At 41.1% G+C, this 27,991-nt stretch overlaps 1 protein-coding gene across 2 annotated transcripts; it reads right to left on the bottom strand.

Moving 5' to 3' along the window:
• Nucleotide 1: 1 nt before the first annotated feature.
• Nucleotides 2-27,991, bottom strand: ANKRD29 (ankyrin repeat domain 29). Of its 2 annotated transcripts, none has more exons than XM_015855442.3 (10): nt 27,753-27,991; nt 23,946-24,056; nt 21,894-21,992; nt 19,988-20,086; nt 15,221-15,319; nt 12,892-12,990; nt 7,629-7,727; nt 7,004-7,099; nt 5,870-5,968; nt 2-4,551 (listed from the first exon to the last, which is right to left on the bottom strand). In XM_015855442.3, the coding sequence occupies exons 1-10, from the start codon at nt 27,762-27,764 to the stop codon at nt 4,468-4,470; spliced, it is 897 nt and encodes a 298-aa protein (XP_015710928.1). In that variant the 5' UTR covers nt 27,765-27,991; the 3' UTR covers nt 2-4,467. The 2 variants fall into 2 exon arrangements, with proteins under 2 accessions (XP_015710928.1, XP_015710929.1); XM_015855443.3 differs by lacking the exon at nt 27,753-27,991 and adding an exon at nt 24,144-24,283.

Below are 27,991 nucleotides of genomic sequence, written 5' to 3'. Positions count from 1 at the left end.
GTGAGCTGAGTAATGTATTCGTTTTTATTGAAACAGTGGTATGGAAAAATATGTTTCAGCAAAGCAACATTCTCGTTTTAAAGTATCATCAGGCTTATGCTGCGTTACATTTATGTAGGTTTATTGAAGGTGTAGAAGGGCAGGTCAAAAGAAACTGGAATTCAGACAAGTATGAAACTAAGATGACATTTGAAAGGACTGAATGTAGAGCTGCTGTGAGAAGGCACGACTCCATTTAGTCCCATATGTGCAGTATGTTACTCCAATGCTGGAAGAAAGAGCCATGAGTATGAACTTTGGTTGGACTGTTAGCATACATCAGCATTTTAACACCGTTGACTCATGGAGCATGGGGTAATGACAGGGGTTCCAAACAACAGTGGTATTTTGTGTCTGTTCAGCATTTGCATTAAGTGAAGGACAAACGGGACAGTTTTTGTGCTACCTCGTTTTATGTACAATTCTGAAACTTCCAAGACAACATGAAATTTGCTTTACTTACTGATTTTCCAGTAGTCACTATGATTGGCTGAATAACTGAGACAAACAATGATTGTTAAAGTGCATTAAGTCTGACCTGCGGCTATTTCATCTGGTGCTCTGATCCTCTCAGCTCTTCTAATCTAAACAAAGGTGGGTGGATCAATAGCAAGGTAATTTTCCTCCAGGGAGAGAATGGCATGTGCAAGAAGTGGCATTAGGTCAGGAGGTACAGCATTACCTTTTGTAACCCAAGAACCTGTCCCTGTACATTGCACAGCAGTGATCATCCTGAATGAAGGGCTCTGTGATCTCCGAGGCCATACCACTACCAAGTCTCTGATGGAGTGCCAGTTCTCTTTGTACCCACAGGTCTTTCCTTGTGCTCATCTCAATCTTACAATGGCTAGATATCAAAATACAGGCACAAGCTTTATATTTTTCCTTGGCTCATGTGGAGCTTGTTCTTGCACAGGCTTTGTATTACCTTGCAGCTGAAGTCAGCAGCCCATAATACCTACATAAATCCTAGATAGGGAGGAGGCTAGGCCTCTCAATATGCAGAGACAAGCCTAAAAGCACTGTGCTACTGGCACTGTTGTTTTCTGTGATACATATATTTACAACACTTCTTGAAAATGAAAGCATTTTGGCTTGTTTTCTGTCCCATTTCTACTTCGTGTCCTTATCCAGTACCTACCTTCTTCCTGTCAGCTATGAAATGGATTTGGTGCCCCTTCATTTCTACTCTAAGATTATTCTTGCCTATTAATGTGAACAGGTGAGCAGCTGCTGTGTTTGATTGGTGTGTGAATGAAATCATCTATTTCCCTGCCTACCCCAGAAATGCAGTTTGGAACTTCCAGAGATGATTGTGCCTGCAGAGCACTTTGAATCCCTCACACAAAAGGCACTACAACAATGTAAAGAGCTACTGTCGATATCAACGAATCATTCAGCCAGGTAGAGAATGCAGGTTTCCATTTTAGAACAACAAACAAACCACAGCAGTACGTACTGAGCACTTTAAAGATAACGGTGATTACACAAACACTAAGAATTATTAAGGTTTCTTTGTGAAAAGGTTAACTGCATGGTGGTAAACAGTATTGCAACTTCCAAGCCCATCTACAGCCAAAATAAGCACCAGGTTACAGAGAACTCAAAGCCAAATCCAGCCCTCTCTTCAAAGGCTCTGAGATGAATCAAATACCAGAAGGTCTTCATGCCTAAAAATCCCAAGCTGGATGAAGAGGGTCTTGGCTGAAGCCAGAATCAACTTCAGCCTGGACATGGCAGAGAAAGGTTTTCCTGACGCTTCTCTACCATATTGTACAGCCTGTGGACCTTACCACTGAGCATTTAAGGAGGGCCTAAAGGGAGCTACGAGCCTCTCCCTTCAAACTGTGGCAAAACCACATTTTAAATATTCTTTAGAAATAAGAAAAGCCTGTCATAAGCCCAACATTGCTCAGAAAAGATCTAGTAACTGCATCCCCTCAGAAGGCCATCAGATACTCCATATGGGATGCATCTTCCCAGATGTTCTTCACCTGCTGCATTAGAACATAGGCTGCAGTTGTGGGGGCAGCAGGAAAGAGGACTTGGAAAGTTCTTCTGTGAACGGGGGGGAGCATTTTCCAATGGGCAGGCATAGCTCAAGTAGTTCTTTTGCAGAGTAGCTGTCCCTTTTAGGGTGAGACTACTTGAACTTGGCAGGAGGCTACTGGAGGCCCTCCAGTGATTATCCTTCCCCTTTACAACTACAACAGGGCTTTTCATCTTAAGAATGTGGTTTTGCTTTGTTTTGTTTTGTTTTCCAACTGTTTATATGAAGATAATTTAGGGAGAAATATCAGTGTTGTGGCAAGGCAGCCTAGAGATCCTGTAGCTTTCTCCAGAACAGTACATTCACCTTCAACCTGCTGGGGTCTCCACATAAACCCATCCCCTCCAGCACTGCTCATTAAACAAGTTAGAGTTACAGTCCTGTAAAATGCTGTGCAACAAACTTGCTCAATAAGGCTCTCAACATTTCTCTACCTGCTCAGTTTCTTTTTTCAGTCTTTCAAAGGATTGAAACCTGGATACAATCATCCTCCACACGTCTTGCATAATTCTCTGGTTCTGTACCAATTCATCTGCAAGTTTCTGTGAGGCACAACATGATTTTAACTAAAAAATACAGCAGCATGTAGTACCTAAACAATTAGATTTGCTTTTTTTTCTGGTGTTGCCTTACACTGTTGGAAAACTGAAAGCCTTCCTTTCTAATGCTGAATAGAAGATCAAGAGAAATTTCAGCTGCCAAGCAAAGTTCTCTGCTCTCTTCATCCAACCCTGACTTCCCAGAGTTCACTCACTCACAAGAACTTTATGCTTTAGCAATATATATGGCTAATATTGTCTATGTAAACTACATTTCTTTGTGCAAACTCACTAATCTATTCTTTTCCCTCCAGATGCTGAAGTGCAAAAATGGAGCTAAATCCTAGCCAGGCATTTTTAAAGCAGAGCATATTTTTTGTTTCCTTATGATTATTTCTGTCCTCAACATCTTAAGCAAGTGAACAAGTGAAGTGCCTGGACATATATACTGGATTGACATTATACCCCAACTCACTGTAAAATCTCTGTGTTTGTGGCTAACAGGACTTAGTATGTTTTTACACTGCAGAGATGACTGGGTTTTAATGTAGCAACTTACAGTAATATGGTTTTAACAGCTCTTTACAACACCTTAACAATTTGCACTGCCTTCTGCACATAGGCACCAAGTAGCACAACTCATTCTAAGCATCTCAGCCACAAAAAAAGGGCCAGATTTGCTGTTGAGGGTTCATTTTCCAGGCCCACATTCATTAGCGGGCCTGTTCAAGTGTGGCTACATGTAACCCTCTTACCAGCTGTTAAAACACCTGTATGCTGTGAACTTCTCCATTAACTCCCATCACAGACTTTGGAACGAGTGCATTGCATAGTAGTTGTGGACATCAAACCATAGTGCAACTTACAGGGAAGGGCATGCAGAACATATATAGAATACTTGTAGAGCATCTGTACTGTTGTGTCTGACAACCAAACTTCTGGTATAGATGGTCTGCTCAGTAACTGGATCCTCTCCTGCCTGAGCAAAGGCAGGTATGTACGCTGTAGGGCTGGGATGCTTTCCCACAGCAGTGCATTCACATTGTAAAATGCTGCACACTGACCCACTGTGTCTCTGTTGCTGGACAGAGAAATCAGTCCAGATGCTACATCAAGGAGGAAATCACTTTAGTTATTATTTGTTTGGTATCTTCTGTCATAATTCATAAAGCTCTGGATCATTTTACAAAGTTCGACCTAGAAACCAAAATGTTACTAAAGCCCTGGGCTGGCAGGAGGACTTTTCCTGTTGGGATGTCACAGATGGGATGTCCCTCTAGCCCTGTGTGGCACTTGGTGGTACAGAGGAATTGGCAGGGCTAGCACTGCCAGCAAAGGGATTGCAGCAGCACCATGGGGACCAACTGACTCCAAACAGCTGCAAGACCTGGGTGTCCTTTTGGCACAAGGGCTGAGCGCTCCCAACCCACAAGTGCACCCCGAGGCACTCATCACAGGCGTGTTGCCATGCCAGTGTGGAAATGTGTCTTTGAAACACTGGGAGCACTTGGGTGTGGGGGGGATGCACACACTGCAGGCATGGAGGAGCTAAAGTCAGTGCCAGCACTGGTAGGACCCTGGAGTGTAGGCAAGGCTGTATGCAAACATTGCTCTCAGGCCAAACCCTGCTCTTGTTGTCATCCTTCTGAGTTCAGAGATGCCAGGTGGAGGCCCAAGGGCATGGTGGCTCCCTGGCAAGGGCCTCACACATTCGCAGTCATATACTGGAGAGGCTGATCAGTTCTGCAAACTGTTCCAAAAAGCCCTTCTTGGGCAATCTAGGATTACTGTCATGCTAATATCATCGGGGCACAACTCTGCCAAACCACATTCTCTGCATTAGCTTTTCCTTTGCTTTTCCTTCGAGCGGAGGAGTCGGAGAATACGTTCATTTTTGGTTAGTTCTGCTGGCAGTTCATTTGCCTGGAAGAAAAAACCTTGAAGTTAGAAAAAATAAGCCATTATTTCCAAAACATTTTAAAAGCATTCAGCTCTGAAGAAGATGGTGCTGAGCTTAACTATTACATGCTTATTTCAGTGTTGTCTCCACCGCTGTTGGGGGTATCTTAAGAAGTAATGTTTGCATGCAGTGTGCAAGTATCACTCAAGTCTTCAAAACAATCTTATCCAGGAAGCTGTCTGGTCAGCTTATTTTGTGCTGCCTGCCCAAACTAAATGCTATCCTTCAAGTTCTCTTTGCTGCTGGCACAAAATGTAAAGAGAACACTGCTGCTACCTTGTTTTGGGGAGAGAAAAATCCAAGGAGAGATTTTAATTGCTAAGAAATAGTCAGCCCTATTCTTTAGGATAGATAATAGAAAAGCAGAGTTTGGTCTTCTTTATGTATTGAAAAAAACCAACACCCTGATTACAGAAAATACTTATAATGAATTTACTTCTGAAAATCAGTACTTTTGTTCTTCAAATGTGCCGTTTTACATCTAATTTCAAACAAGAAAAAATGGGTAGAAGAGGTTATAAACACAGATTGTTTTATGCTGCACACTCTCCTGCAAATTGCCATCAACAGCAGAACAAATGTTGCGCGTTGGAGGATAACAGCAAAACATACTGCTGTACAAGCAGCATTAACTCTGCTGCCCTCAAGTGGATTGATAGAGAAATAACTTGCATAGATCTCATGTTCACTAACCAAAACATTCAGAATGAATACGCTGGATTACTTGTGTTATAAAATTTCATTGACATAATAATAAACCAGAAGTAAATACCAGTTCATTCATTCACAGCTTAACTAAGCCAGCCAGATATCAAATGCCAACAGCAAATAGTTCATAAACACAACTTGGAAGAAGAAATGTCTATAGAAATGGACATATAGTATTATATAATAGACATATAGTATTAAAACACTTTACAGAATTAAAAAAAGACAAATTTCTGCAAACAAAGAGTTGCTGTCATAAAAGGAATCTGGAACTATTTCAGTAAACTAACATGTTTATAAGGATGTTTTGGAAAGGTGCATGTAATTTTGAGGGATTTTTAATATTAGCAATGTGCTAAATCCTAAGCAAATTTTACCAAAGGAGCCCATATACACATTTCTCACCTCAGAAATATCCTCCTTACGCATCTGTCATATGAGACACAAATACAAGTTACGGCTTATCAAAACAAATAACAGATTATGGTTCCCCAGAATATAACCTAGCCAGCACGTGACATGCACAGTTGCTTCAAAGCTTGGTGTGTCCTTGCCCAGGGTGGCATGCTGTACCTTGTTCCTGAGGCATGGGTCTGCTCCTGCTTCCAGGAGCAATGCCACTGTCCTAACATTGCCACTCAGAACAGCTGCGTGGAGGGCAGAAGTACCGTTCTGGAAAACACCAGTGAAGACATTTGAAATCAGAAGGGCAGTGAAACAAAAATGTTAGCAATGAACAAACATACAAACAGTAAGTAATATGGAAAAGGTTATGTCATCAAAGAGTATGACTGTGATTTAGATAGGGTGCAGGCAGGCTAGGGAATTACAAAAGAGATGATGTTAAATGTTTCAATGAAAAAAGTCTAGATCTTTTTATCACAGTAATATCTTCTCTTAAAAATTGCCCTTGACAATAGATTAGAGGTGAAAATGAACTCAGCACTTGCTGCTGCCTGGCAGTACCAGCCATTAGCAAGTGAAAAACAAGGACAAGCAGTAATGGAAACCATCTGTGCATATTATTTCTCTTCTCTGATGATTAATGTTCTCACTGGCAGACAGCTGAATGGTGATTTTATTTTTCTCACAGCTGACCTTTTGGTCGTGTCTGCAAACTGACAGCTCAAGTAAGTGTGGAAGATATTCCATACTCATAATTAACAACTAAGTTAACGCCACCTGGATTTTCAAGTATATCAAAATTGCCAATTAGATGCATCCAGAGAGTGTATCAAAGTGTGTGATTTATGAGTACACTCAGTATCTTTCACTACTAAAATGCAGCTTCCAAAGATCTGCTGTTATTTTTTAAGTCATGTTTTGAATTCAAAAACAAAGAGAATTGCTCACAACAGATCTCTCAGGATCCTAGTTTGCTGACTCAAGTCAATAAAGCGCAGGGTATAAAGCTAAAAACTGCAATATCACGAGCAATCTGTTGACAGATTCAGTCAGCTGACAGAAACTAAGATAATTCTTTCCACAACACAGTGTGTTTCCTCATTCCAAAAATCAAATTCACAGCATCTTTTCAAATTATTTGTTTGCATGTAGCCCCAGTGACTAAACAAGTCCATTCCATTTTTCTCTTGACTTTTTGAGGTCTTTATTGTCTTTCACTTGCATAATTAGGAACATTAGGACTTTTATTAGACTCTTTGACTTCCTGTATTTGCGTAAAAATCTGTATGTTTCACTACTAACCTTCAGCAGACCAAGAGTGGGAGAAAATTTCAGTAACTCTTCTATCACATTGTTGTACCCTTTAATTGCAGCCTTTAGTAAAGCAGTTGTACCATCCTTTAAAAAAGGGAAGAAGATAGATCAGTTCAATCATAAACATTTTATCCTCATTCCCATACTCTGGAGGGCAACACCAGCTGTCCCCCACATCCTGAGAGAAGGGTCTTGCTCTGCTCATCACCTTTGAGAAGGCATTTCCACAACACATGCTGCTGATTTCAGGGCATCTGGAGGATTGTACCCCTCAGAGGTGAAAACTTTAAGGATAAATAAGCCATATTTCATGCCAGTTTCTCATTTATATGGGCATCTCAGAGGGCTGGAGCAGCTCTCCTGTGAAGATAGGTTGAGAGAGCTGGGCTTGTTTAGCTCAGAGAAGGCTCTTGGGAGAACCTGTTGCAGCCTTCCAGTACTTGAAGGGAGCTTATAGGCACGAGGGGGACTGACTGAGGGAGAAAGAGAGACTGGGAGAACATTAAAACCCAACAAACAGAATAAGCCCTGGGAACACTGGGCCTCTCTTCAGACAGCTTTACAGCCTTAAAATAAGAGAAATCTGCAGACAAAGTACAGAAGTGCTACTCACATCCCGCGCAGCATCCCGCTCAGCTCCTCGGAGCAGCATGACTCGCACCACTTCACTATGGCCCATCTGCGATGCAATCCACAAGGGTGCTGTCCCATCCTTCAAACAAAACAAGAATGTTAAAGGTTTCACTTTTACATCCTGTACTCCTTGTCTATGGATATGGATGTACATCAATTCCTCAACAAACTCCTGCAACACAAATAGACAGATTGATGGTTGGACTAGATGATTTAGAGGTCTTTTCCAACATTCGTGATTCAATGAAATGTGGACATGGGAGCTCACTGCATGAAGTCAGAACCTTTCCAGTTGTGGTGTAGGAGTGGTGTACCCTTAGATATTTTCTCTTGCACAGTTGACTTGAACCAAGCATTACTCTATGAGTTCTTAAAGCCATCTGTGTCTTCCCAGATGTGCCTTAAATACATAGGGAAATTTGAAACATAAAGGGCAAAGGTATGCTGCACAGTTCAAACTCTAGGTGGCTAAATGTGTTAGAAGATACAGGTAAATCTCATTGTGCATGGATGAATTCAGCAGCTGGGTATCTGTACATATTAAATTGAAACTGCTTTTTGGAGCTAAAGAACGATGTTAGATGATCACCAACTTTCAGTGCTGAGTTACACTGTATAGTTTTGGGGAACCTTATAGAAATGTCCTGACTTACAGTAATAGTGAGTACATTAAAGATTTTAACTGCATGAGCTCCACGAGAAAATAAGACACTTTTCAAAGAGCACAGTGTGAACAAATCTGGTTTGCAAAAAACAAATAATAATAATAAACCTTATATAATCATTATTTGAGCAGAAAATCTTAGAAAATAAAACGCACGCTCAAAATAAGTGAAAATTATTGTCGGGTTTCTATCCCAAATGCAAAGGTGAGCTGAAACACAAAGTATTTCTTGCTGCAACTGGAAGTCAATTTTGTGATTATTCCTCCTTTTCATAGAATCACAGAATCACAAGGTTGGAAAGGACCTACAAGATCATCCAGTCCAACCATCCTCCTATCACCTTTGCTACCACAAGCCACTAAACCATATCTTGTAGTTCCTCATCCAGATGCCTCTTTAACACTGCCAGGGACAGTGACTCCACCACTTCCCTGGGCAGCCATTCCAGTGCCTGACCACTCTCTGAGAGGAAAAGTTTTTCCTTATGTCTAATCTAAACCTCCTGTGGTACAACTTGTGGCCATTTCCTCGGGTCCTGTTTGTTGCCTGGGAGAAGAGGCCAAGCCCCTCCTCATCACAACCAACCTTCAAGAAGCTGTAGAGTGCAATGAGGTCTCCCCTCAGCCTCCTCTTCTCCAGACTAAACAATCCCAGCTCCCTCAGCCGCTTCTCATAAGACTTGTGCTCCAGACCCCTCACCAGTTTTGCTTATAAATGGACAAGTTTGATTCTCAGAACTAAAAGAGAACTCTAGCAGTTACGTGATGCCAAATTGATTTTCATGGGCCTTTAACAAAAGGCTTTTCCTGTATGGACTTCAACTTTTAAGTGAGACCACAAGTAGCAGGGTGCTTTCTTGTACCCTCAGAGCCTGCCAGTTCCTCTCGCCTCACTCAGCAGCCTGAAGGCTTGGCAGGAAAGACAGGAGACAAAATATACTGGTGCCTCCAGAAGAGCCTTAATGAGAAGTTTTGGAATAAAACAGCTTTTTATTTTAAATGAAATATTTCCACCTTGATCAAAGAAGCAAACTCTTCAGTGCCAAATGAAGACTCATGTGACCTGCTGAAGCTATTCAAAAACCTTGCTGAACCACTGTTCTGCTTTCTATGGGCTAGTGGCTTAATCCACTGGAAGAAACAGAAGTTATTTCCTCTTTTGGTATAGTATTCTGGTCTTTCCTCTTTCTGATTCTGAGAAAGAGCATATGTGAGCCCTGGTATCTTCAGTCTTCCCAAATGGTGAAGAACGGGGTATTTGTCAACTCTTCTATCAAATCTCTATAAATGATCACACGGAAGTTTGTGGCTGACCTCATTCTAGTACATAACCTGTTAATACAATGAATGGCCTTTATGATTCAAAAATAACAAAGACTCTCTTAGACACAGAGCATGTGATTGTAGCATGATAGCAAAAACCCTTTCAATTTATACTGTTTGCTCTGCTAGTAAACAGCTCTATTAGCTGACACTTCATAATGTTTTTTCCACCAGAGGGCTCTAGAAAGTAGCGAGAGAGACACTAAGAAGCCTATAAACTTGGAAAATGTCTGAGAGACATCTGCATCATGTGATGTGCATGAGGAACTAATGCTATGTGAACCCATGCTTCTGTTTGTGTCAGAAATGCAAATACAAGAACAGTGTGGGGAACACGTCAGCTTTCTCTCACTCACAGTGACATTTATAAGTCTTTTCAGTTACGAATGAAAAGAAGCAGAAAGAAACACTTGTGTTAGATAACATCAGTGTTACCAATAAGCTGTCTTTAATTGTGTTGCTGTTAGACATCATCAGTTATAGGGTAGAGGCAGAAATATGTTGTGAGAAAGTGACCATCTTGGAGAACTTCACTTAAAGCGAAGAAAGATGATGAAGTTGATGGTGCATTCCCTCTGAGTAATGTCAGCTCCTGTCTTTTAAACAAACAACGTCTCACATGTAGGTTTATGTAAACACACTTATATGGAGTAGATTAGATTTCGATCCATCCTCATGTTTATGTGAGGTGCAAAAGAAATATTACATACTACTGAGAAGTGATGTGAAGATTCCTGTATAAACAGGCATGGAGATGAGTCAGGAAAAAAACAAGCTCAGGGAAAGAAGTAGTTCAAACTATACTTTCCTCCTTTTGTCTCTCTCCCAACCAAGCAGACTGGAGACCATTACATTTATAGAACGAACAGTGTTAAATACTGCGTATGTTTTAAGATGTACGTATTTCCTTATTTGATTATAAATTCATTGTAGATACAAACTATATCTCATTATGTCCAGTAATCCCAAACACACCCTGATGGAAATTTCTGATGTTCCTTCTCCGTGCTTGCTGGTGGCTTGAAATTCTAAGAAGGCCTGGATTAATCCAGGAGGTGAAATAACTTCAGTATTCCCACTGATGACTTTCAGGGACAGAGAGCCCTGGTTGCTCAGTGTCATCTCCTCCACCATCCTGCCCATTAGTCTTCTTGTATCATTACACCAGTTTTATTCTTATTTATAATAGGCAAACCAAGTCTGAAGTCTGTACTCTGTGTGGTTTTACTGGCTTACACCTACATTATTACATTTCATGTGTAAAAGTATTAATTTTCAGAGTATTTTGAATCTACTCAGACAGTCAAACTAAAGCTTGCTGGGACATAGGCTGCCAAAACAGTGTAACATTCATTGGCAAATAATCTTCTATCTTTGTGTTTGAGTTAGAGAAGCAAAGAAACTTTGCCTACATCAGTCTGCAAGACACTATCCCAAGCTCTGTCTAGACAATAAGATGACAAAAAAAAATCCAGTCCAGCTCCATGGGGGCCCCATCACAATGTCTGGAAGAATAGAAGTAAGCTAAAAATCAAGAGAAATTACATTTCCAGGGAATAAACTCTCCAGAAAGCTTTGCTATTCAGCCTTGTGAGGCCTGAGTCAGAGCACCACCAGAGATGTGCCTATGTGTCATTAGAAACTTTGAGGGACTGAAAAACGGGGCAAAAGACCCACTGTAGAAGCAGGAAAACACATATAGAGAACATGCACATGGTCAGGAAGATGAATTATGACCCCAGACTCAGAAGATAGAGAGAAAATGTGGACGTATGAGAAAGCGAAGCATGAGCTGATGCCGGACACCCTACATCTGGTGTTACGCTGCTTCAAATAGTTTCCTATAGCAGTAAGAGCAGCACAGATTGTAACTGATGGTTAGAATCATTTGGCATCAAAATTGTCCCATCTAGGCCTACATTCCTGGTGACCACCGTGCCACCTTTGAACAGAGTACATATTTGTTAGCAAGAAAGAGACTGAAGTCCATCCAACCATTACTTTGCTAATTAAACAGTAAAAACATTCAATTTGTTAAGGAAATCCTTCAGATTACAGTGGGCCTAAACACAAATGCCTCAGACCTATCCAGCCATAATCTTAGCAGGGATCAGAGATACCCTGAAGCAAACTAAGCCCATGCTGTTAGAGACAAAACGGAGCCAGGAGGAACATTCACACGGATCTGAACCTCTGTCTCAACTAAGATTTAAAAATGCATCACAAAGCACTGTGTTATAGAAATTGTATTGGAGAGCTGAAAAGTACTGTCAGAAAGAATTAGTTGAAGCATTATAATTACATTTTTTTTTTTCTAGCAGTTGGCATAAAGTGTGGTTCTTATGGTGACATGGAGTAAACCGGTTGAGGTAAATCAAAGGCTCCCCGGTTTTGTTTTAACCCACTCAGAAGGCATTAATGCATGCACATCTATCTTCCCATCTTGATTTTTTAGGCTATATTAACTAACATCCAACAACACTTCATAACCTTGACCTAGGGAAACAGTACAGAGGCAGAATAGGATCAATGAGAACATCAGTGTAGGGCATAGCTGCTAGCATCCCTCCCTGCTGGTTAATGCTCCAGCCTGAATTTCAAAGTGCACAGTGAGAATGTATAGTAAAACTAAATGTGAAAGGCTTTGTCAAAGATTAGCTTTGATACTAATATATGTGTATATTTTCAAAACCAGGTATACTAAATATATTATTGTTATCTCATAAGCTTTTCCAAGTGTTTCCAAAGTTTTCAAAAGAATGAGGATGTGATGGACCATGTTCACGTTCACAAGTAACTTGGTGCAGCAGAAACAGGGCAGTAGCTAGAAGAGGTAGTGCAAGGCACTTACATCATCATCAAATACAAATTGAGAGTTTCATTTTGATTTAGCTGGGTCCCATGGCCCAAGCATACCCAACCTACACAAGGTTCAAAGTTGCTCCAGAAGAACAGCCAGACATCTGATACCTGTTTGATTTGAAGCACAATTGTTGCACACCTAAAACACGGCTTCTAGGCTCACTTCTTGCAGAAATAATCTAGGTTGTGCTCAAGCAGAAATGACTGGGGCACTCGCTTCAAATCCACACAACAAATCTGAACTAAAACACAAATACAGGCACAGCCACATTCTACCTTCCAGTGAAAGACCACTATGGGAACCCAATGCCCAGTAAAAATACCAGTGTTAACTTTTAGTAACTGTAAAGTTTAGTAATTAGACACCAATGCTGCCTTGAAGGGTGGAGCTTACCTGCCGTGGCTGGTTAACTTTTGCTCCTGAAGAAAGCAGCAATCGGATGACATCCAGATAGCCTCCTTGAGCTGCCAAGAAAATTGCAGAAGCTCCATCCTGAGAACAAATACCTCCAGCTTACACTGTGTTGAAATGACACCATTTTTTTTATACAAAACCAAACCAAATATGTTCTCCTTTCTAATCCATTATGCACTGGAACATCACATATGCAGCTAAGCTCAAAAAACAACTAAAATCACAAGTCTTTTTCAACCAGGCTGGATGGGGCTTTGAGCAACCTGGTCTAGAGGGAGGTGTCCCTGCCTACAGTGGGGGGGGGTTGGATCTAGATGATCTTAAAGGTCCCTTCCAATCCAAACCATTCTATGATAACAAACTATGGTAACATTTTTGTTCAGCATGCACAAGTACTAACTCCCACTGTGTTACCACACTGAACATTAAATCCTGGATCTGGAATACTATAAGTCTTGTTCATCACCAAAGTATCAGTCTTCCTAACTAGAAATTCATTCCTATTTAGTAAAACATATTTATTCAGGTTCACTTACTTTTCTATGCCTATACAGGAGTGCTCTGCCACATAAATGCATATGGTAAAAACATGTCCAAGTACTTTGCAGAGCTGGAGACTGGCACTGAAGCCTGTTCTTCACATTGAAGAAGTGAGTACAGTACCACATTGCTACGCCATGCCAGCAACTACCATGCTGCTGCTCTGGCACATCTTGCAGAAGAGACTGACTCTGTAGCATAAGCATGTAGAAGTAACACATGCAAGACAGGGTATCTCCTAGCTCTATCAGAAGCCATCATTTCCCTATGCAAAGCTTATAAAAGAAATGAACTAATTTGGGATTTATTTTTCATCAAAATATCTTTCACATGGATATGTCAGCTGGTACTTCAGATAAATATTTACCCCTGGGTCCTCTAGGAGGCTGTTTTGTCTGCCTGCCTTGCAAATGCGTGAAATAGGGTGATCATACTGGGTGCTTTGCAGGCTTCCTCCAGAGGCACATATAGCAAGAATACACCCATTTAGAAAGTTTACAAGGTTGTGTAATATTAAATGAGCTCTTAATTATAGCATCAACCAAGACAGAGAGCTTTGGTTTGCCTATCATCCAACCAGTTTTTATAATTAATTATTTGGTTTCTGTACTTGATTTAAATTGATGTTGCAACAAGAAAGCTGTTTAGAGGCCATTAAATATTTCTGCAAGTAATATTGTTCAGTCTTATTCTCATCTTCTCCCCTACTCCTCACAGCATTCAACTTAAAATTAAAACATCTATCTTGATGGTTTGGGGAGGACTGCCCAAGAGCTTGCTCAAAATCCTTCTCCTCTGGCTGCCTGCCACTGAAGCCAGATATTGCTGCACAAAGGCTGCTTGGCAGTGTCCCAGAACTCATAGATTGTTGTTCTGATTTTATGAGGCAGCAGTTTCTGACTGGTTTTGCCTAATGACTGACAGTCATAAAAATACATCTCTCAATCTGAATACAAATATTGCTCATTTCTAGGAGAGGCAACAAGGAAGTCATTTTACTGCCCATGAAGTATCTGCAGGTGTGATAGTATAGCTATTTTTAAACCAGGTGGAAAGCCCTGGGGTTGCCAAGCACACATGACAAACTGCCTGTAGGTTAGAAAGGTTGTTGCTCCTTGAGCAGCAGTGACAACGGAGCACCCTTCTTTATAAGCATGGGGTGGTTGCCTTACAGAGGTGGGGACTCCTTGTTCAATCTAGCTCTCCAAAAAGTCAACTAAACACTGTCAGTTCAACCTTAACATACTTTGCCCAAAGAACTGACAAGCTAGAGAGGCACAGATACCAAATAACATCATTTTAACTGATACTTAAGAACAAAGCACAAAACTGATTTAAAGACAATGTAATTTCTACATTTCCTGGCAGAAAACTGGTGAACTGATTCTCAAATAGCTCAGTGCGCTTGTAGTTATTCTCACTCCTGTCTGCAATGTAAACCTGATGTGATAGAAAATGACATTTGGAGCTTTTGTTCACTAGTAAGGGACATCACCACAAATCTGATACAAATTTGGAACTCAGCCTTCATGCAGACAATGAACGAAAAGGAAGCTAACTCATCTTCTCTGGTTTTCGTACCACTTCTCCCAGAATAAAATAAAGCAGACAGTTAAAAATCACAACTTCGAGAAGCAGAGAACTATAAAACCACAATGTTTGGCCAATGCTTCTCTGTGCTGGAGCTGGAGTACCTGCTGCTGTCCAACCAACAGCACATTTGTTCCATCCACAGTATTATCAGTATTACCCGCGTCAAGTGACTCACATAAAGTTGATCGTGAATGTTGGCACCATGTTTCAACAGAGTTTCCACTACTTTTGCATGCCCATACTGACAAGCAGCTAGAAGAGCGGTACCTCCATCCTGTGAAAAAAATGAAGAAAAGGTACAGAAGGTTGAGAGTGAAGATGCTGAACTGAATGTTACCACGCAAAATAAGCAAATTTTAAGGCTTTTTAGAGCTTGGCTCACAACACTCCCTTTACCTGCTCCAGATACAACCAGTCATCTTCTCTTCTTTGACCAGAACTTCATGCCCTGTCATGTTCTGCCTTTTACCTGCTGATGGGTTGGATATTAGGAAGAACTTCTTTACAGAAAGGGTAGTTAGGTACTGGAATAGTCTCCCCAGGGAGGTGGTTGAATCACCATCCCTGGATGTGTTTAAGAGCCGTTTGGATGTGGTGCTCAGGGATATGATTTAGTGTAGGGTTTTTAGAGTTAGGGTACTGGTTAGGCTGCGGTTGGACTTGATGATCTTCAAGGTCTTTTCCAACCTGGGTAATTCTATGATTCTATGATTGTTGGCCTGAAGAAGAGTAGGCAGGATGCATCTAAAAGCATGCTAGCTAGATGTGGAGGCTTGCATCAGATCAAAACCATAATCATCAGTGATATTTCCAATACTTTTCTGTGGCAGTTGCACTAAGGGTAGGCGTAGGCACGTTCATCAAGTCTGGCTTGCACAGCTGCTACCACAGAAGCCATCTGAGTTGGGAAGTGCCTCATTGTCACTGCCTGACAACTTCAAGACAGCTGAAACAAGAGACAGCAAATGCAGGGCTTGCCACATCCTGTTGAATGTACTCAAAAGTTGCCATCTTTTCTGGTATGGAGAGGTTCTTTATCTTCTGCCTGGGATGGCACCATGCTGTCAGGCAAGGATGACACACACTCCACATCACTGATACCAAACATTTCCTTTCTCCTTCCTTGATTTCTCCCAGTCTCAAGCTGCTCCTCCACAAAGTAAGCTATCTAAAGTATTTCAAACAAATGGCTTCTACAGCTGTTATTAGTCATTATTCGTTATTAGTGGGCAAAAGACTGTATTTTCCCTCAGACTTGTTCTCTGAAACAGTTCCAAAGTCTTGTCTGAAACTTTCCACATGGACAGGTAGCCGGCAAGAGAAATAACAGCCCAAATAGCCAAATGAATTTTTTATAATGACATGCACCAATCAAACTTATTAACCTGTGGTGCTATTTCTATAACTCTCACGAAAACTCAAATTCTAACATGGCTGAAGTAATACACAGAGACTGTCTGTAATTACTCTCAAAATCTCTTCTTCACCTTTCCCCCATGCAATGTTAAAAAGCAAGCAAGGCATTGGTGTCAGCAAAGTCACAGATGTGAAACTGTTATGTGATAGTCTAAAAAATGCATGTTAATTCTGGGATATTTAAGTAATAAGTGGACAACCTGGTCAGTGGAGTTAAGTTGCTCTGTAGCTACAATGAGTCTCTAGATTTTCCTGTCATATTAATAGGAACTGCTAGAACAGAACATAAAAGTACCTCAGTAGTTCCTGGATTGGAACAACAACAATAACAAAAAAAAACCCCTCCACCTCTACATACTTAAAAACAATGGTAAAAGCTAGTAGCTTCATGAAACCTATTTCCTGTCTACAACCAGCTGAAAGCCGTTTTGTTTGAGTAATGAGTTACCAGATCAAAGGGCTACAAACAGAAAAAAAGCCAACAAAACAGGGACATTTTAAAGAACTTTCCCTGAAGGAAACTGGAAGAAAAACACTGATGAGCTAAGAAGAAAAACTGAGCTATCAAGAGTGATCATCTTCTGTAGAGAGGTATGGAAAGATGGCCTACAAGAAGCTTAAAAATATTGAGGCTCTCCATTTGCAAGGAAACAGGCACATTCAGATGCATATGGGAGTAGTTTGTTTATTGCTTTATGGCCTGCTTATCTCTTTATGGCTTGTTTTTCATTTTCTAAAACCCTCGTGTTCTCCACACACTGTTATTTTAAGAAGACTGTTTGCTTATTGACATAATTTCTGGAGGCAAGCAAATGACAGATCCCAAACAAAGAGCAGGGTTGCGCAGCTAACCACAGTCAGCGCAGCAGAGCATAAGCTATGTGTCTGGAGCAGAACTGTGTGATCCCACGTTGGAGATGTCACAGCTTTCACATAGATGGAAGTACCACTATGACAAACAGCAACAAGTCTGGCTCCAAGAAAGGGAATTGTGGACAGGTATCCTTTCCACAGAAAACACCTTATGGAAGACAGCACTCAGTTAAATCAAGGAATTGACAATGTTTGACAAAACACTACAAAGTTCCACGTTTTTTAGTAGAAAGAAAAATCACCCCCCAACTCCTGTTGAGCTTACACCTTCCTTTCCCTTATACTTTCTTTCCCTTTGGCCAGCACAAAAGCCTTTTCTCTCGACTCTTTCTGTTTGGAGACCCAACTGTTTTACAGACTACAGGGAAAGTAGATGGAAGGATGAGAAAAAAATCAGAGGTAAATGCCTGAGTTTTCAAATCCCTTGCAGCCACGTGATTCCCACTTTATTTTTTTGGCCTCAGCTGAAACAAATAAAACACTGAAGCAATATCTTCAGGACTGGCAAGGCTCTTGGAAACTCTGAGCAGGGCAGAAAGTGGGAGCAGGGACATGTGAGCAATAACGGAGGCACTTCTAGGGCAGTAATTGCTCTGTAGCAGGAGGTTAACAGGCGATAACACTGAAAGAAGCGCTTGGCCTTGTGCTCATTTACTTCTCATACCCTGTTATTTTGACACAGCACAGCTTCCAGTAATCTCTCACAGCAGATCCTTCCAGCAAGCTGGGAACTCAGAAGAGCCAGTCTTCTCAGCTATCTGCCATTCTTTTCTTGAAACAGTTTGATCTTCTCCCTACTGGCAGCACATGCATTAGCTGCCATTCTCCCACATAAGCACTTGGACAGCATCCCTTAAGAAAGTGCTACCTGAGATATACATCTCCATTTGCCTACCTCTTCCTTTACCTATGTCATCATTGCTTGCAAGTACCTTAGAAGTACATGGTGTATCACTTTCTATGGAGTACACTGCAAGGGAAAGAAACTGGTTTTCTGCCATTACTACCACCTGAAAAATAGCCTCCAATATACTGCATGACCTGCAGCATTGCTCAGAAAATATGCCACCATGGAAACCACACACACGCTCATAACATGTCACTGATTAAGAAAAATAAATAAATCTCTGATAATTATTTCTAGGGATGTTCATTTTTCCTGTGTTGTGGTTTAACTTGGTAGGTGGCTGAGCACAACAGCTGTTTGCTCATTCCTCCCTTCTCAGTGGGATGGCGGAGAGAATTGGGGAAAAAAAATAGTAGAACTCATCAGTTGAGATAAAACTATTTCCTAAGATAGAGAAAAGGAAAAGGATAATACTTATAACTAAATACACATACATATGAATGTATATAAAACATGATGCACAAGCAATTGCTCACCGCTCCCATACCAATGCCCATATAGCCCTCCAAGCAGCAGAAGAGTGCAAGATGCACACCCACTCCCTTCAAAACACCATCCGCTTGATGTCATATGGTATGGAGTGTCCTTTTGGCTAACTTAAGCCCATTGTCCTAGTTCTTTTCCCTCCCAGCTCCTTGGGCCCTTTGCTGAGAATGGACTTGGCTCTATATAACGCTGCTTAGTAGAAACTGTAAATATTGATGTGTCATCAACATTCGTTTTTTCCTAGAACCAAAACATGGCATCATAGCAGACACTCTGAAAAAAAATTTAAACCAGTTCATACTAAGACAGCCTGTCATAATGAATATCAACTCAAATGATACAAAGTGTAACAAGAATTCTTGTATTGTTTGTTCTCCTGAACTCCTGCATATAAGTAACAAATGCAGTAATTAGCATTTATAGAGAATTACATTGCAAAGAAGACAGTGGGTTTTGCATTGCCTTGCTTTGCTTTGAAGTGTCTGTTTCCTAAGATACCTTCAATCTCTGATATTATTTTAATTCCACATCTTCATTGTAATAGAAAGTCTTTTGTAAACTGATAAATTTTGAAATGCCCTTTGAAAACAGGCAGGATCCTCATGAGTCTTTTCCAGTGCTGCTCCCAGCTGAGTGCTTTAAACAGAAAATGCCTTATCTCTGACTTAGAAAAGCTATGAAATTTACACTATTAAATTAGAAAATTGAACAAAAATGATTCAAAAAGCCAATGAGAAATGCATACTGTCAATGCAGTATGTTATCAATGGTGCCTCAAGTAGAACCGTATTTGTCCAAAAGTGGAAGGGAGGGACTGAATGCAGAAAGATTTTCCCATCATTTGGACCTTTACATATTTTATCTACCTCAGTGACTCACAAATTTATTCTGCATGCCTCAAAGCAGATCACATTATTGTCATGAAGGATCAGATAATGGCAAGCCTGCTGTTCACCCTGTGGGCCAAATCTCTACTTCTTCACAAACACCTGGTTCACAGGCTGTGCTTGTTGAAGATGTAACTGTCTCCATACACAAAATAACATACTGAGTCTCTTCTTTCCATCCTTAGCATGAGTTTCCTGCATTTGCTGTTTTTCCTCCCTCAGTAAAAGCACTGCCCACCCTTATGCTTTGTCCCAAATACTCTCTGGCTTTTGGTCCATAGCTGCTGCTGTGTTATGTTTCATACAAAGAAGAAACAACACCCTTGACAGTCAGAGAATGTATCAGCATGCAAAACCAGACCCTTCATCTTACCTTGTTCTTAAATTCAGTGGAGGCTCCAAATTCAAAGAGAAACTTCACCACATCATTGTGGCCTTGCTGTGCAGCAAAGAACAGAGCAGTTGCACCTGACTGTAGGGGAAAAAAAATGGGTTAATAAAACCCACCAACACATAGCATTGTTGCCCGAAGTACACATTTCAGATTAAAACTTATTAAACACAATCAATTGAATATCAGCTGAAAAGATATGATGATTTTGAGGGCTCCAGAGGACACGAAGTATCTTAGGTGAGTGGTCAGTTTTCTTCTCATTGCACTGAGATAACTGGTTAGCATCACATATTGAATCATTCTGAAGGCTGTACAGAAGAGAAAAGTTGAAAAGAGTGAAGAGAAGCATGCTTTCCTAATTTTGTGCTTTCTCATCACATGCTGGAATAGGCTCCCTGGGGAGGTGGTTGAATCGCCATCCCTGGATGTGTTTAAGAGCTGTTTGGATGTGGTGCTCAGGGACGTGATTTAGCAGAGGGTTGTTAGAGTTAGGGTACTATGGTTAGGCTGTGGTTGGACTTGATGATCTTCAAGGTCTTTTCCAACCTGGGTAATTCTATGATTCTATGCTGAAGGTGCAGGAAAAGGGAACTAAAGATGAAATTCTCCAGTGCCAAAGACTTTTATGACAATAGCACATGACCCATGAAGACCAGTTTAGAGCCCCTTCTCACACACATATCTATGGGCCTCCCCTATCCATGAGGTTCACAACAATTTTTGTGTACAATGGCACTAGTTTGAGTATGTAGATTTACTTTCAGATTAGTGCCCTTGGTCTTAAATTTAATCTGTTTTCTTCCTCTCAGCAACAGAGGGATTCTAGAGGATTCCAGTGTTTCTATTTTTATTGGCTTGCTGAATCATTATGTCCAGAGTAATACTCAAGAGTAGGTCCATAAAACTGTCCACAGCTTTTTCTTCTGTTGCCTTTTCTCAAGCAATGTTTGTCTAAGGGAAAGTACATGTTTTAAATACATATTTTGTTGGGACGGGATACACTGAAAGATACCAGCATTCATAGTTAAAGCAAGTTTAGGCCAGTTAGTGCAAAGACATTAAAAATGACATCAACAGGTTTAGCATTCACTGACTCAGGGACTTGAAGACATCAGCGCAAGATTAATGCTCATGTTTCAGGTAACAAAGGAAAATGAGAGACATTTTCTTGGGTTGTTAAAGTGATGAAAATACTGCTGTCTTGCTCTTCCTGCCATCTTCCCATGCCACTGCATGTCCTTGTCAAACTGCAGTTCTTTTGGGACAAGTACAACTCTCTTTGTTATAGAGCACTGTGCTCTCTGTGTAGTCATCACAAGCCAGAATGGTTGTAGATACCCCTTGCCATTACTTGAGCAGGATAGGGTATGGGTGATTAAGTGGAGTGATATTTAGAGATGAGTTGGCTCAGAATGAGAGGCAGGAACCACTGGGTATAACAAGACAAAACCATGCCAAGGCTAGCAAGGGCAGCCACACTCCATGTTAATGGCCAAATTCTGCAAATCAAAAGGTGAAGAACTTCTCCTTATCAAATTACATTGAGGCAGTCTGGGGTGTTGTAAATTTCTGTGACAATTAGCAACATGACAAATGCATAAGTGATGTAACCTGAGGGTTACACCTGAGATGTTACTGCCCCACACTAGCCTCATGTGCTGGAAATGTTTGATGAATTTTTATAAATACACTTTTGGCATCTCATTTTCTATTACAAGTTCCAGACATCAGATTCCTTCACGTCCTTAGGAGAACAGACCCTGTTTATACATACAATGCACAGCAACACCAGTTGGCAAAAAGCAGCAGACAAGAAATTTCTATTACTTGCAGTAAATCAATAGTCACTTAATTAATCCCCGTTTTAGTGCAGAACTTCTCCTACCTCCCTCTGCAGGTTGATATCTGCTCCTTGCAATATCAATTCCCGTACACAGTGTATGTGACCATAATAAGATGCAACCATCAGAGCTGTTGTGCCAAGCTGGGAATGAAGAAAAACAGATCAGTATTTTCAATAGACACCTCCAGAAATTAATCATTTCTTCTAAACAGCTGAAGGAGGTTTATGGTCAGTGTTCAGAGATCCTGCTCATTCTTTTCCTGAAAGGGGGAGCAGTTTTTCACTGAACAGATTCTAAGACAGTTTAAAACTTTCTACTAAAGAAAAGTGAAAAGTGAGTAATTACCAGCTGTTAAAGCAAATAAATTACAGACTTGCCTGCAGTGCAAAGCCTGATCAATAAATGAAAATGTATACAATAACTTTACATTACTGTCCTGAAATAAGTGTACTAAAAACATCAGCAATATTTTTGATTTCTACATTGCTTCTATCAGAAAATCTCAAAGATCTTTATATCCTTTTCAGAAGAATAACCTTACAGGATGTAAGTGACTTGTATGAGTTATTTAATTGTGAGTCATAGTCATCATTATGATACAAGTGCCTTGAATACTAATACCATATCCAAACGACTACAGCAAATATTTTCTCTCTCCATGACTCTTCATATTGCATCAGAGAACCTTCCAGACCAGAACAACACACTCAGGTTTCCTCAATATCCCAATAAATCCACAGCCGCATTGACCTAAATAAGACTTATGTTACATGTACACAGTGTGTGGGCAACATGCAAACACCACACATGAAATCTATCAATCTAAAGTCTTCATATGTACCAGTTCAATCTAAAGAAAAAATGTGTAATGTTGCAAAAAAAGCAGCATACAGCCTTAACAGTATTGAAATATTTTAGTCTAGAGAATGTGTATGTCTGATAGAATGTTGGGATATTTTGCAGCACATTGTAAAAATTCTTGATCAAAGATTGTCTTATGTTGAGATAAACTGAGCAGCAGTAGAACTTCTTTTTTTTTACGTCTATCTCTGTCCTGTTTACTTCATGCATCCTTTCCTTCCTTGCCAGAATGACAAGGATTATCTTCAGAAATATTGCATGACAAGTAATTGCCTACAGAGTAAAAATGAAATAAAGATGAATAAAAATAGCTTAAAGCCAATGAGCTTAGAAAATCCCTGCACTTTGAATGCATTCAAAGTATGAGAAGATGTGGCAGGTTCACGTTACTAGCTAGAAGTTCACATTAAGGCTTGATTTACAGGCATGGCTGCCTGTGAGTCAGTCTCATCACCAATCAAAGAAAAACCGGGGACTTCTCAATTTTTATTTTCTCTGGCTTTTTGCAGTAGCTTTGCATAATCAAGTAACTGTCCATATGTTAAAGATATGCACATTATTTCTATTTTCAAGCCATTTTAAATCTCAAAATTAGCTTCAACTTCTCCAACTACAGTAAGGAAAATCCCACATCCCCTGTCTCAGTTTAAAACTATTTCTCCTTGTCCTATCATTAACAATCCATGTAAAGTTAAGATGCCAGCAGTTCTTCTGACACCACCACAGGTTGTGTATAGCTCGCCACATGCAAGCGAGGTTGGAACAACTACACATCAAAAGTAACTTTTATGCTGCTTAAATGGAAACTGTGGTCCAGGATTATTTTTGAAAAAGCTGATTATGAGGATCTCTTTTAGCTGACAGAATCATTGCTGCTAGTGCTTGATTGAGCTGACTGTTCAGAGTGATCTATTACCACAATGATATTTCCCTGCAAAGAGAAGCCCGAGGTGCTAGAATCTGTGTTTTTAATGTTGGTGCCACAAATAACTATGTAAGACACATTTTTGAGTGCTGGCAAATTCCTAACTCTTTGCTACTGATGTAAATCATCATGCTATTTTATCTTGGGTTTCAAACTTGCTTCTTGACAAGAGAAGGTTTTAAATCATGTCCAAGTGTCAAAAGAATCCCAGTGTCTGAAGTCAGATCCCTGCCACACCTTCTGTGCAGCAGGCTACAGAAAGTGATGTAATATCAGTGCTGTGGTTATATGTGCACTGTGTGCATACACTGTCTTTGCAGTCTACATCTACTCGCCCACTGTTCAGCAGCAGCTGGAGAAGAGCCAGGTTTCCTTTTCTTGCAGCCCAAAATGCGGCATTGGCGAGTGGCGTTTCTTTCTGGTGAAAATAAAAAGCAGAAATAAACAAACAAGGAATTATAAGATGCGTTAGACAAACACAAATATGTGTTGACAGCGTGCTGACCTTTTACAGCAAGAGCATAGGAGGGAAGCTAACTTGATTTCTTTGTTCAGCTAAAGAGATCAGTCTCTGTGCTGCCTCATGCTGTTTCAAGTCTTCCCTGTGTCCATAGCAGCATGACTTCTAGCCTGCTCTGCACTTAGAGCTGATGATGCTAGTCCAGATCCCCAGGGAAACATCACAAAAAACAATGAGCTGGATGGTCTCCTTCTGAGGCGGGGCTAACCACAGTTATAGAGGGTGAATCATGTCCTGCTGCAGGACATCCTCCTCCATTTCAACCTTCTGCCACCTCTTTTATTTCTGTATAAGTCCCAATATATGAAAAATATTGTTCACGTACCTTCAATACTATTAAGTTTGCCTCTTCTAAAATTAACACCCTGTAGATGTGGGCTTAAGATATATCTGCTGGATGATGCTAGAAAAGGAAGGCTAGATTCTTGCTGTCTACAGACTAATGAATTCATTTACTATGCATGCAAGACAAAAACGTAAGGTAAAACTAGATTGTGAAATCTTGATATCATGGACCAGTGTGAGTCACACTGGTAGCTTTCTCAGTCCTAGAAACAGTGCCACAAAGCAGCTTCTCCTTTGTGTGAGTAAATTATTACCTCCCCAGTGTGGAGGGACAGCAAAAAAGGACACAGATTTTGCTTACAAATTCCTTGCCTCATCCCTTTGGGCAGCTGCCAAAATGTCGGCCTTATGAGTAAGTGATGTAGTGGCTGTAGTGCTCAGATGAACTAAAGCTGTGGTGGCAGTGGTACACATATCCCAGATATGATTTAGTGTAGGATTTTTAGACTTAGGGTACTGGTTAGGCTGCGGTTGGACTTGATGATCTTCAAGGTCTTTTCCAACCTGGGTAATTCTATGATTTAATGACCTTACCCTCCAGTGAATCCTGCTCCCAAGACAACCCAAAGAGAGCAGAGTGGAGACAAAAGTCAATCATGCTGCTTTAAAATGACATGTACTTTCCCATGTTTTCATGTTGATGCACAAGAATAATGAGGTAAACAGCCAGAACTGAATAATATTTCTAGTTGATACCAGCAGACACAAGATCAATTATTTTGAACCTATTTATTATAGATCAGCCACACTGAGAGCTTCTAGTTGGTTGGCTTTTTAATAATCAGAGGCATTACCAGATTGTTAAATAAGCTGCTGTGTGAGACAAAAGCTCTTAAATTTCATCCATCCAATAAATTATAAGACAGTTCCTATAAATTGTTAGCAATATTTGTTGTACCCACACACATTGGGCTAAATTCTTATCTTTCTTTTACAGCTCATAAACTGCTTTTCCTCTTGTAAACTGCTAATAGTGTTGATTAAAAGAAAGCTTGCATTCTAAACCCTCCTTGCTGGCAACTGGTATGGAAGTAGTTTTTCCACCTTTCCCCTTACAACCACTAAAATTTTATGTAAAAGCAGACAGGTGACCTAAACACACAGCGGTCCACGTTGTCCTTTTGCTTTAGTTTATTAAGCAGATATTTATTTATAAATATCGTAGTCAGTAATATGGCCTTTATTATTATATTAGGTGGAAAACTATTGCATGAAAGAACTCTCAAAAGCATCAAGGACACAAAAACGGGTTTTTCCCACTAGTGCTTCTGACCCAATTTGGAATGACTGCTATCAGTACTCCACAGTGCTGGGGATTCCTTACTCAGAAGCTATATACAGTACACTCAGACAATCTATCAGCTATGTAGTGATTAGATAGCAAAAGCAAATAAATCTGAGCTATTCTATTTATTCTATATACTGAAATAAAAAGAATTTGCAAAATCATTTGAGTGAGCTTTGGTGAAAGTTGGCGTATTTAATTATGTCATTTCCTCCAGCATCAACAACTGTCAGGATGGAATTTCCTTTATTTCAACAAGGTCTCTAAAGCATCACTGCAAATCCTGTCTGTACTACTTGTTTTAATTGTTTGTATGATGATTTCAATTCTGTGACCACCTGCTCCCACTCCCTGCCCTACCATTACCTTACTGCTTGCAAAGAAGCAGCAGCTCATAGTAGGGTAGGTAACAGTTGTGGAGGAAGACTGTAGTTCTTAAGCAATGAGCTTAGAGATGAAAGAGAGAAAGGAGAGGAAAAAGAAAACACTACTCAAGGACTGGTTCATCCTACTGTCAAAATACAAGAAAATACCATTTTCCTATTCAGTTTCCAAACCAGTCCAGATAGAAAGGAAGAGCTGAGTGAAAAGTTTTAAGATAAAGGACTGGAAATCAGAATCAGTCATGACATAACGGGAAATTGTAGTGGAACTTAAGAGGAAAGACAGAGGTCCTTAGTAGATACTAATGCATCCTATGCAAAGGGTCATGAGGAAAGTATTTGAAGATACATACATTAAGGTAAGGCAGGCAAAAACACAGGGAATGTGGTAGAAGAGAGGATGTTGGTGTGTATAGGCAATGAGGAAGGAATTTTGACCTGTGAGTAAGGATAAGACAGAAAGCATGAATAGACAGAAGCAACTGGAGATGTGTTGGGGTCTTAGGTAAACATACAGCCTTCTGAGTAAAAGAATAAAAAGGTAGGAAAGAGGGAGAAAGCAGGGGACTGCAATTCTCCAAATGGAAAGCGAATGGTTAGTAAGCCATCTTCAGCAGGAGGAGACAGAATGTGGGCAGCAGGGCACAGAAAGGAGCAGGTAGGGATGGACAGAGTGTACAAAGGTGGGTGCTGATGTGAAACGAAGATGGGAACAACTCATGGAGATGGAGCAGAAGAACAAAGAGTCTAAAGAAGTGAGGGGCCAATGGAGGACCAAAACTGGGGTGAACACTGAGATTTCACCCCTCTGCACAATGCAGATGCCATGCTCCCCCATACGTGGGCTGCAGCTGCAAGTGGGACCCACCTGTGGCATCAAGCAGCCCCAGCATAGGCATGATACAGTGACGAGGGGAGGGAGGCTCAATGATGGGGAAAGCAATGCAGCACAACCAACACAGCCAAGGGCTGGCACAGAGCTGCTGATCAATAAGAGAAGAGCAAACACAGCATCCACACAGTGCAGAACTGAGGAGATGTGCATCTGGCATAAATGTTTTCTGTTCCCAGCAGTTATCGCCGCTCGCTGAGCTCTTTGCCAATTGATCTTACTGATCCTGTCCTCGGATTTAAAAACTTATCTGGGGCAACGTCTCGAGTACGACTGCATTTGCATGGCTTTGGAGGGAGCCTGCTAAGCGATGGGAATCGCAGGGAATCATCAGTGACCACCGCAGCTTGGGACGCAGAGCCACGGCCAAATGCCGCTCCCAACTATTACACAACCGATCTGAAAAGTCAGAGGGAAGCTCCGACCGCACCAAACCTGCAGCACAGACCCTAAGCGAGCGGTTTATGTAACACTAAACAAGCATCCTTCTCGGGATGGCAGCTGCGGAACGCGCCGGCTCCATCAGCAGCCACCGCAGCGCTCCAGGGGCACCCTACAGCCCGGACAGGCCCCATAGACACCGCCGTTTTTTTGCTAAAATAAATAAAAACAAGACCACAGATATAAAGATATGACAAGGCAGATAACATGAAGCGTATCCCCCCTCTCTGTCCCCTCGCCCGGCTCACCTTGAAGGACATCCTGCGCACCGCCGGCCCCGCCCCGCACTGATCAGAGCCTCAGCTCCGCGGCCCGGGGCGGAGCGCGGCCCGGCACCTCCCTCCTGACGGGAGCTCGGATCAGTCCTGATGATAGCTATTAAATAGAGAGGTGCAGGTCCCCCGCATCCCCTGCCCATCAGCGCAGCAGGGTCCGCATCACCCGGCAGCTGGCTCAGAGCTGGACACCGGGCCATCCTTACTGAAAC

The sequence above is a fragment of the Coturnix japonica genome, chromosome 2, assembly GCF_054131305.1.
Source record: "Coturnix japonica strain WE chromosome 2, WE-NBRP24, whole genome shotgun sequence".
In the NCBI taxonomy this organism is placed as follows: Eukaryota; Metazoa; Chordata; class Aves; order Galliformes; family Phasianidae; genus Coturnix; species Coturnix japonica.
The sequence above is the reverse complement of the archived record's forward strand: the minus strand, read 5'-3'. Positions and strand labels throughout refer to the sequence as shown.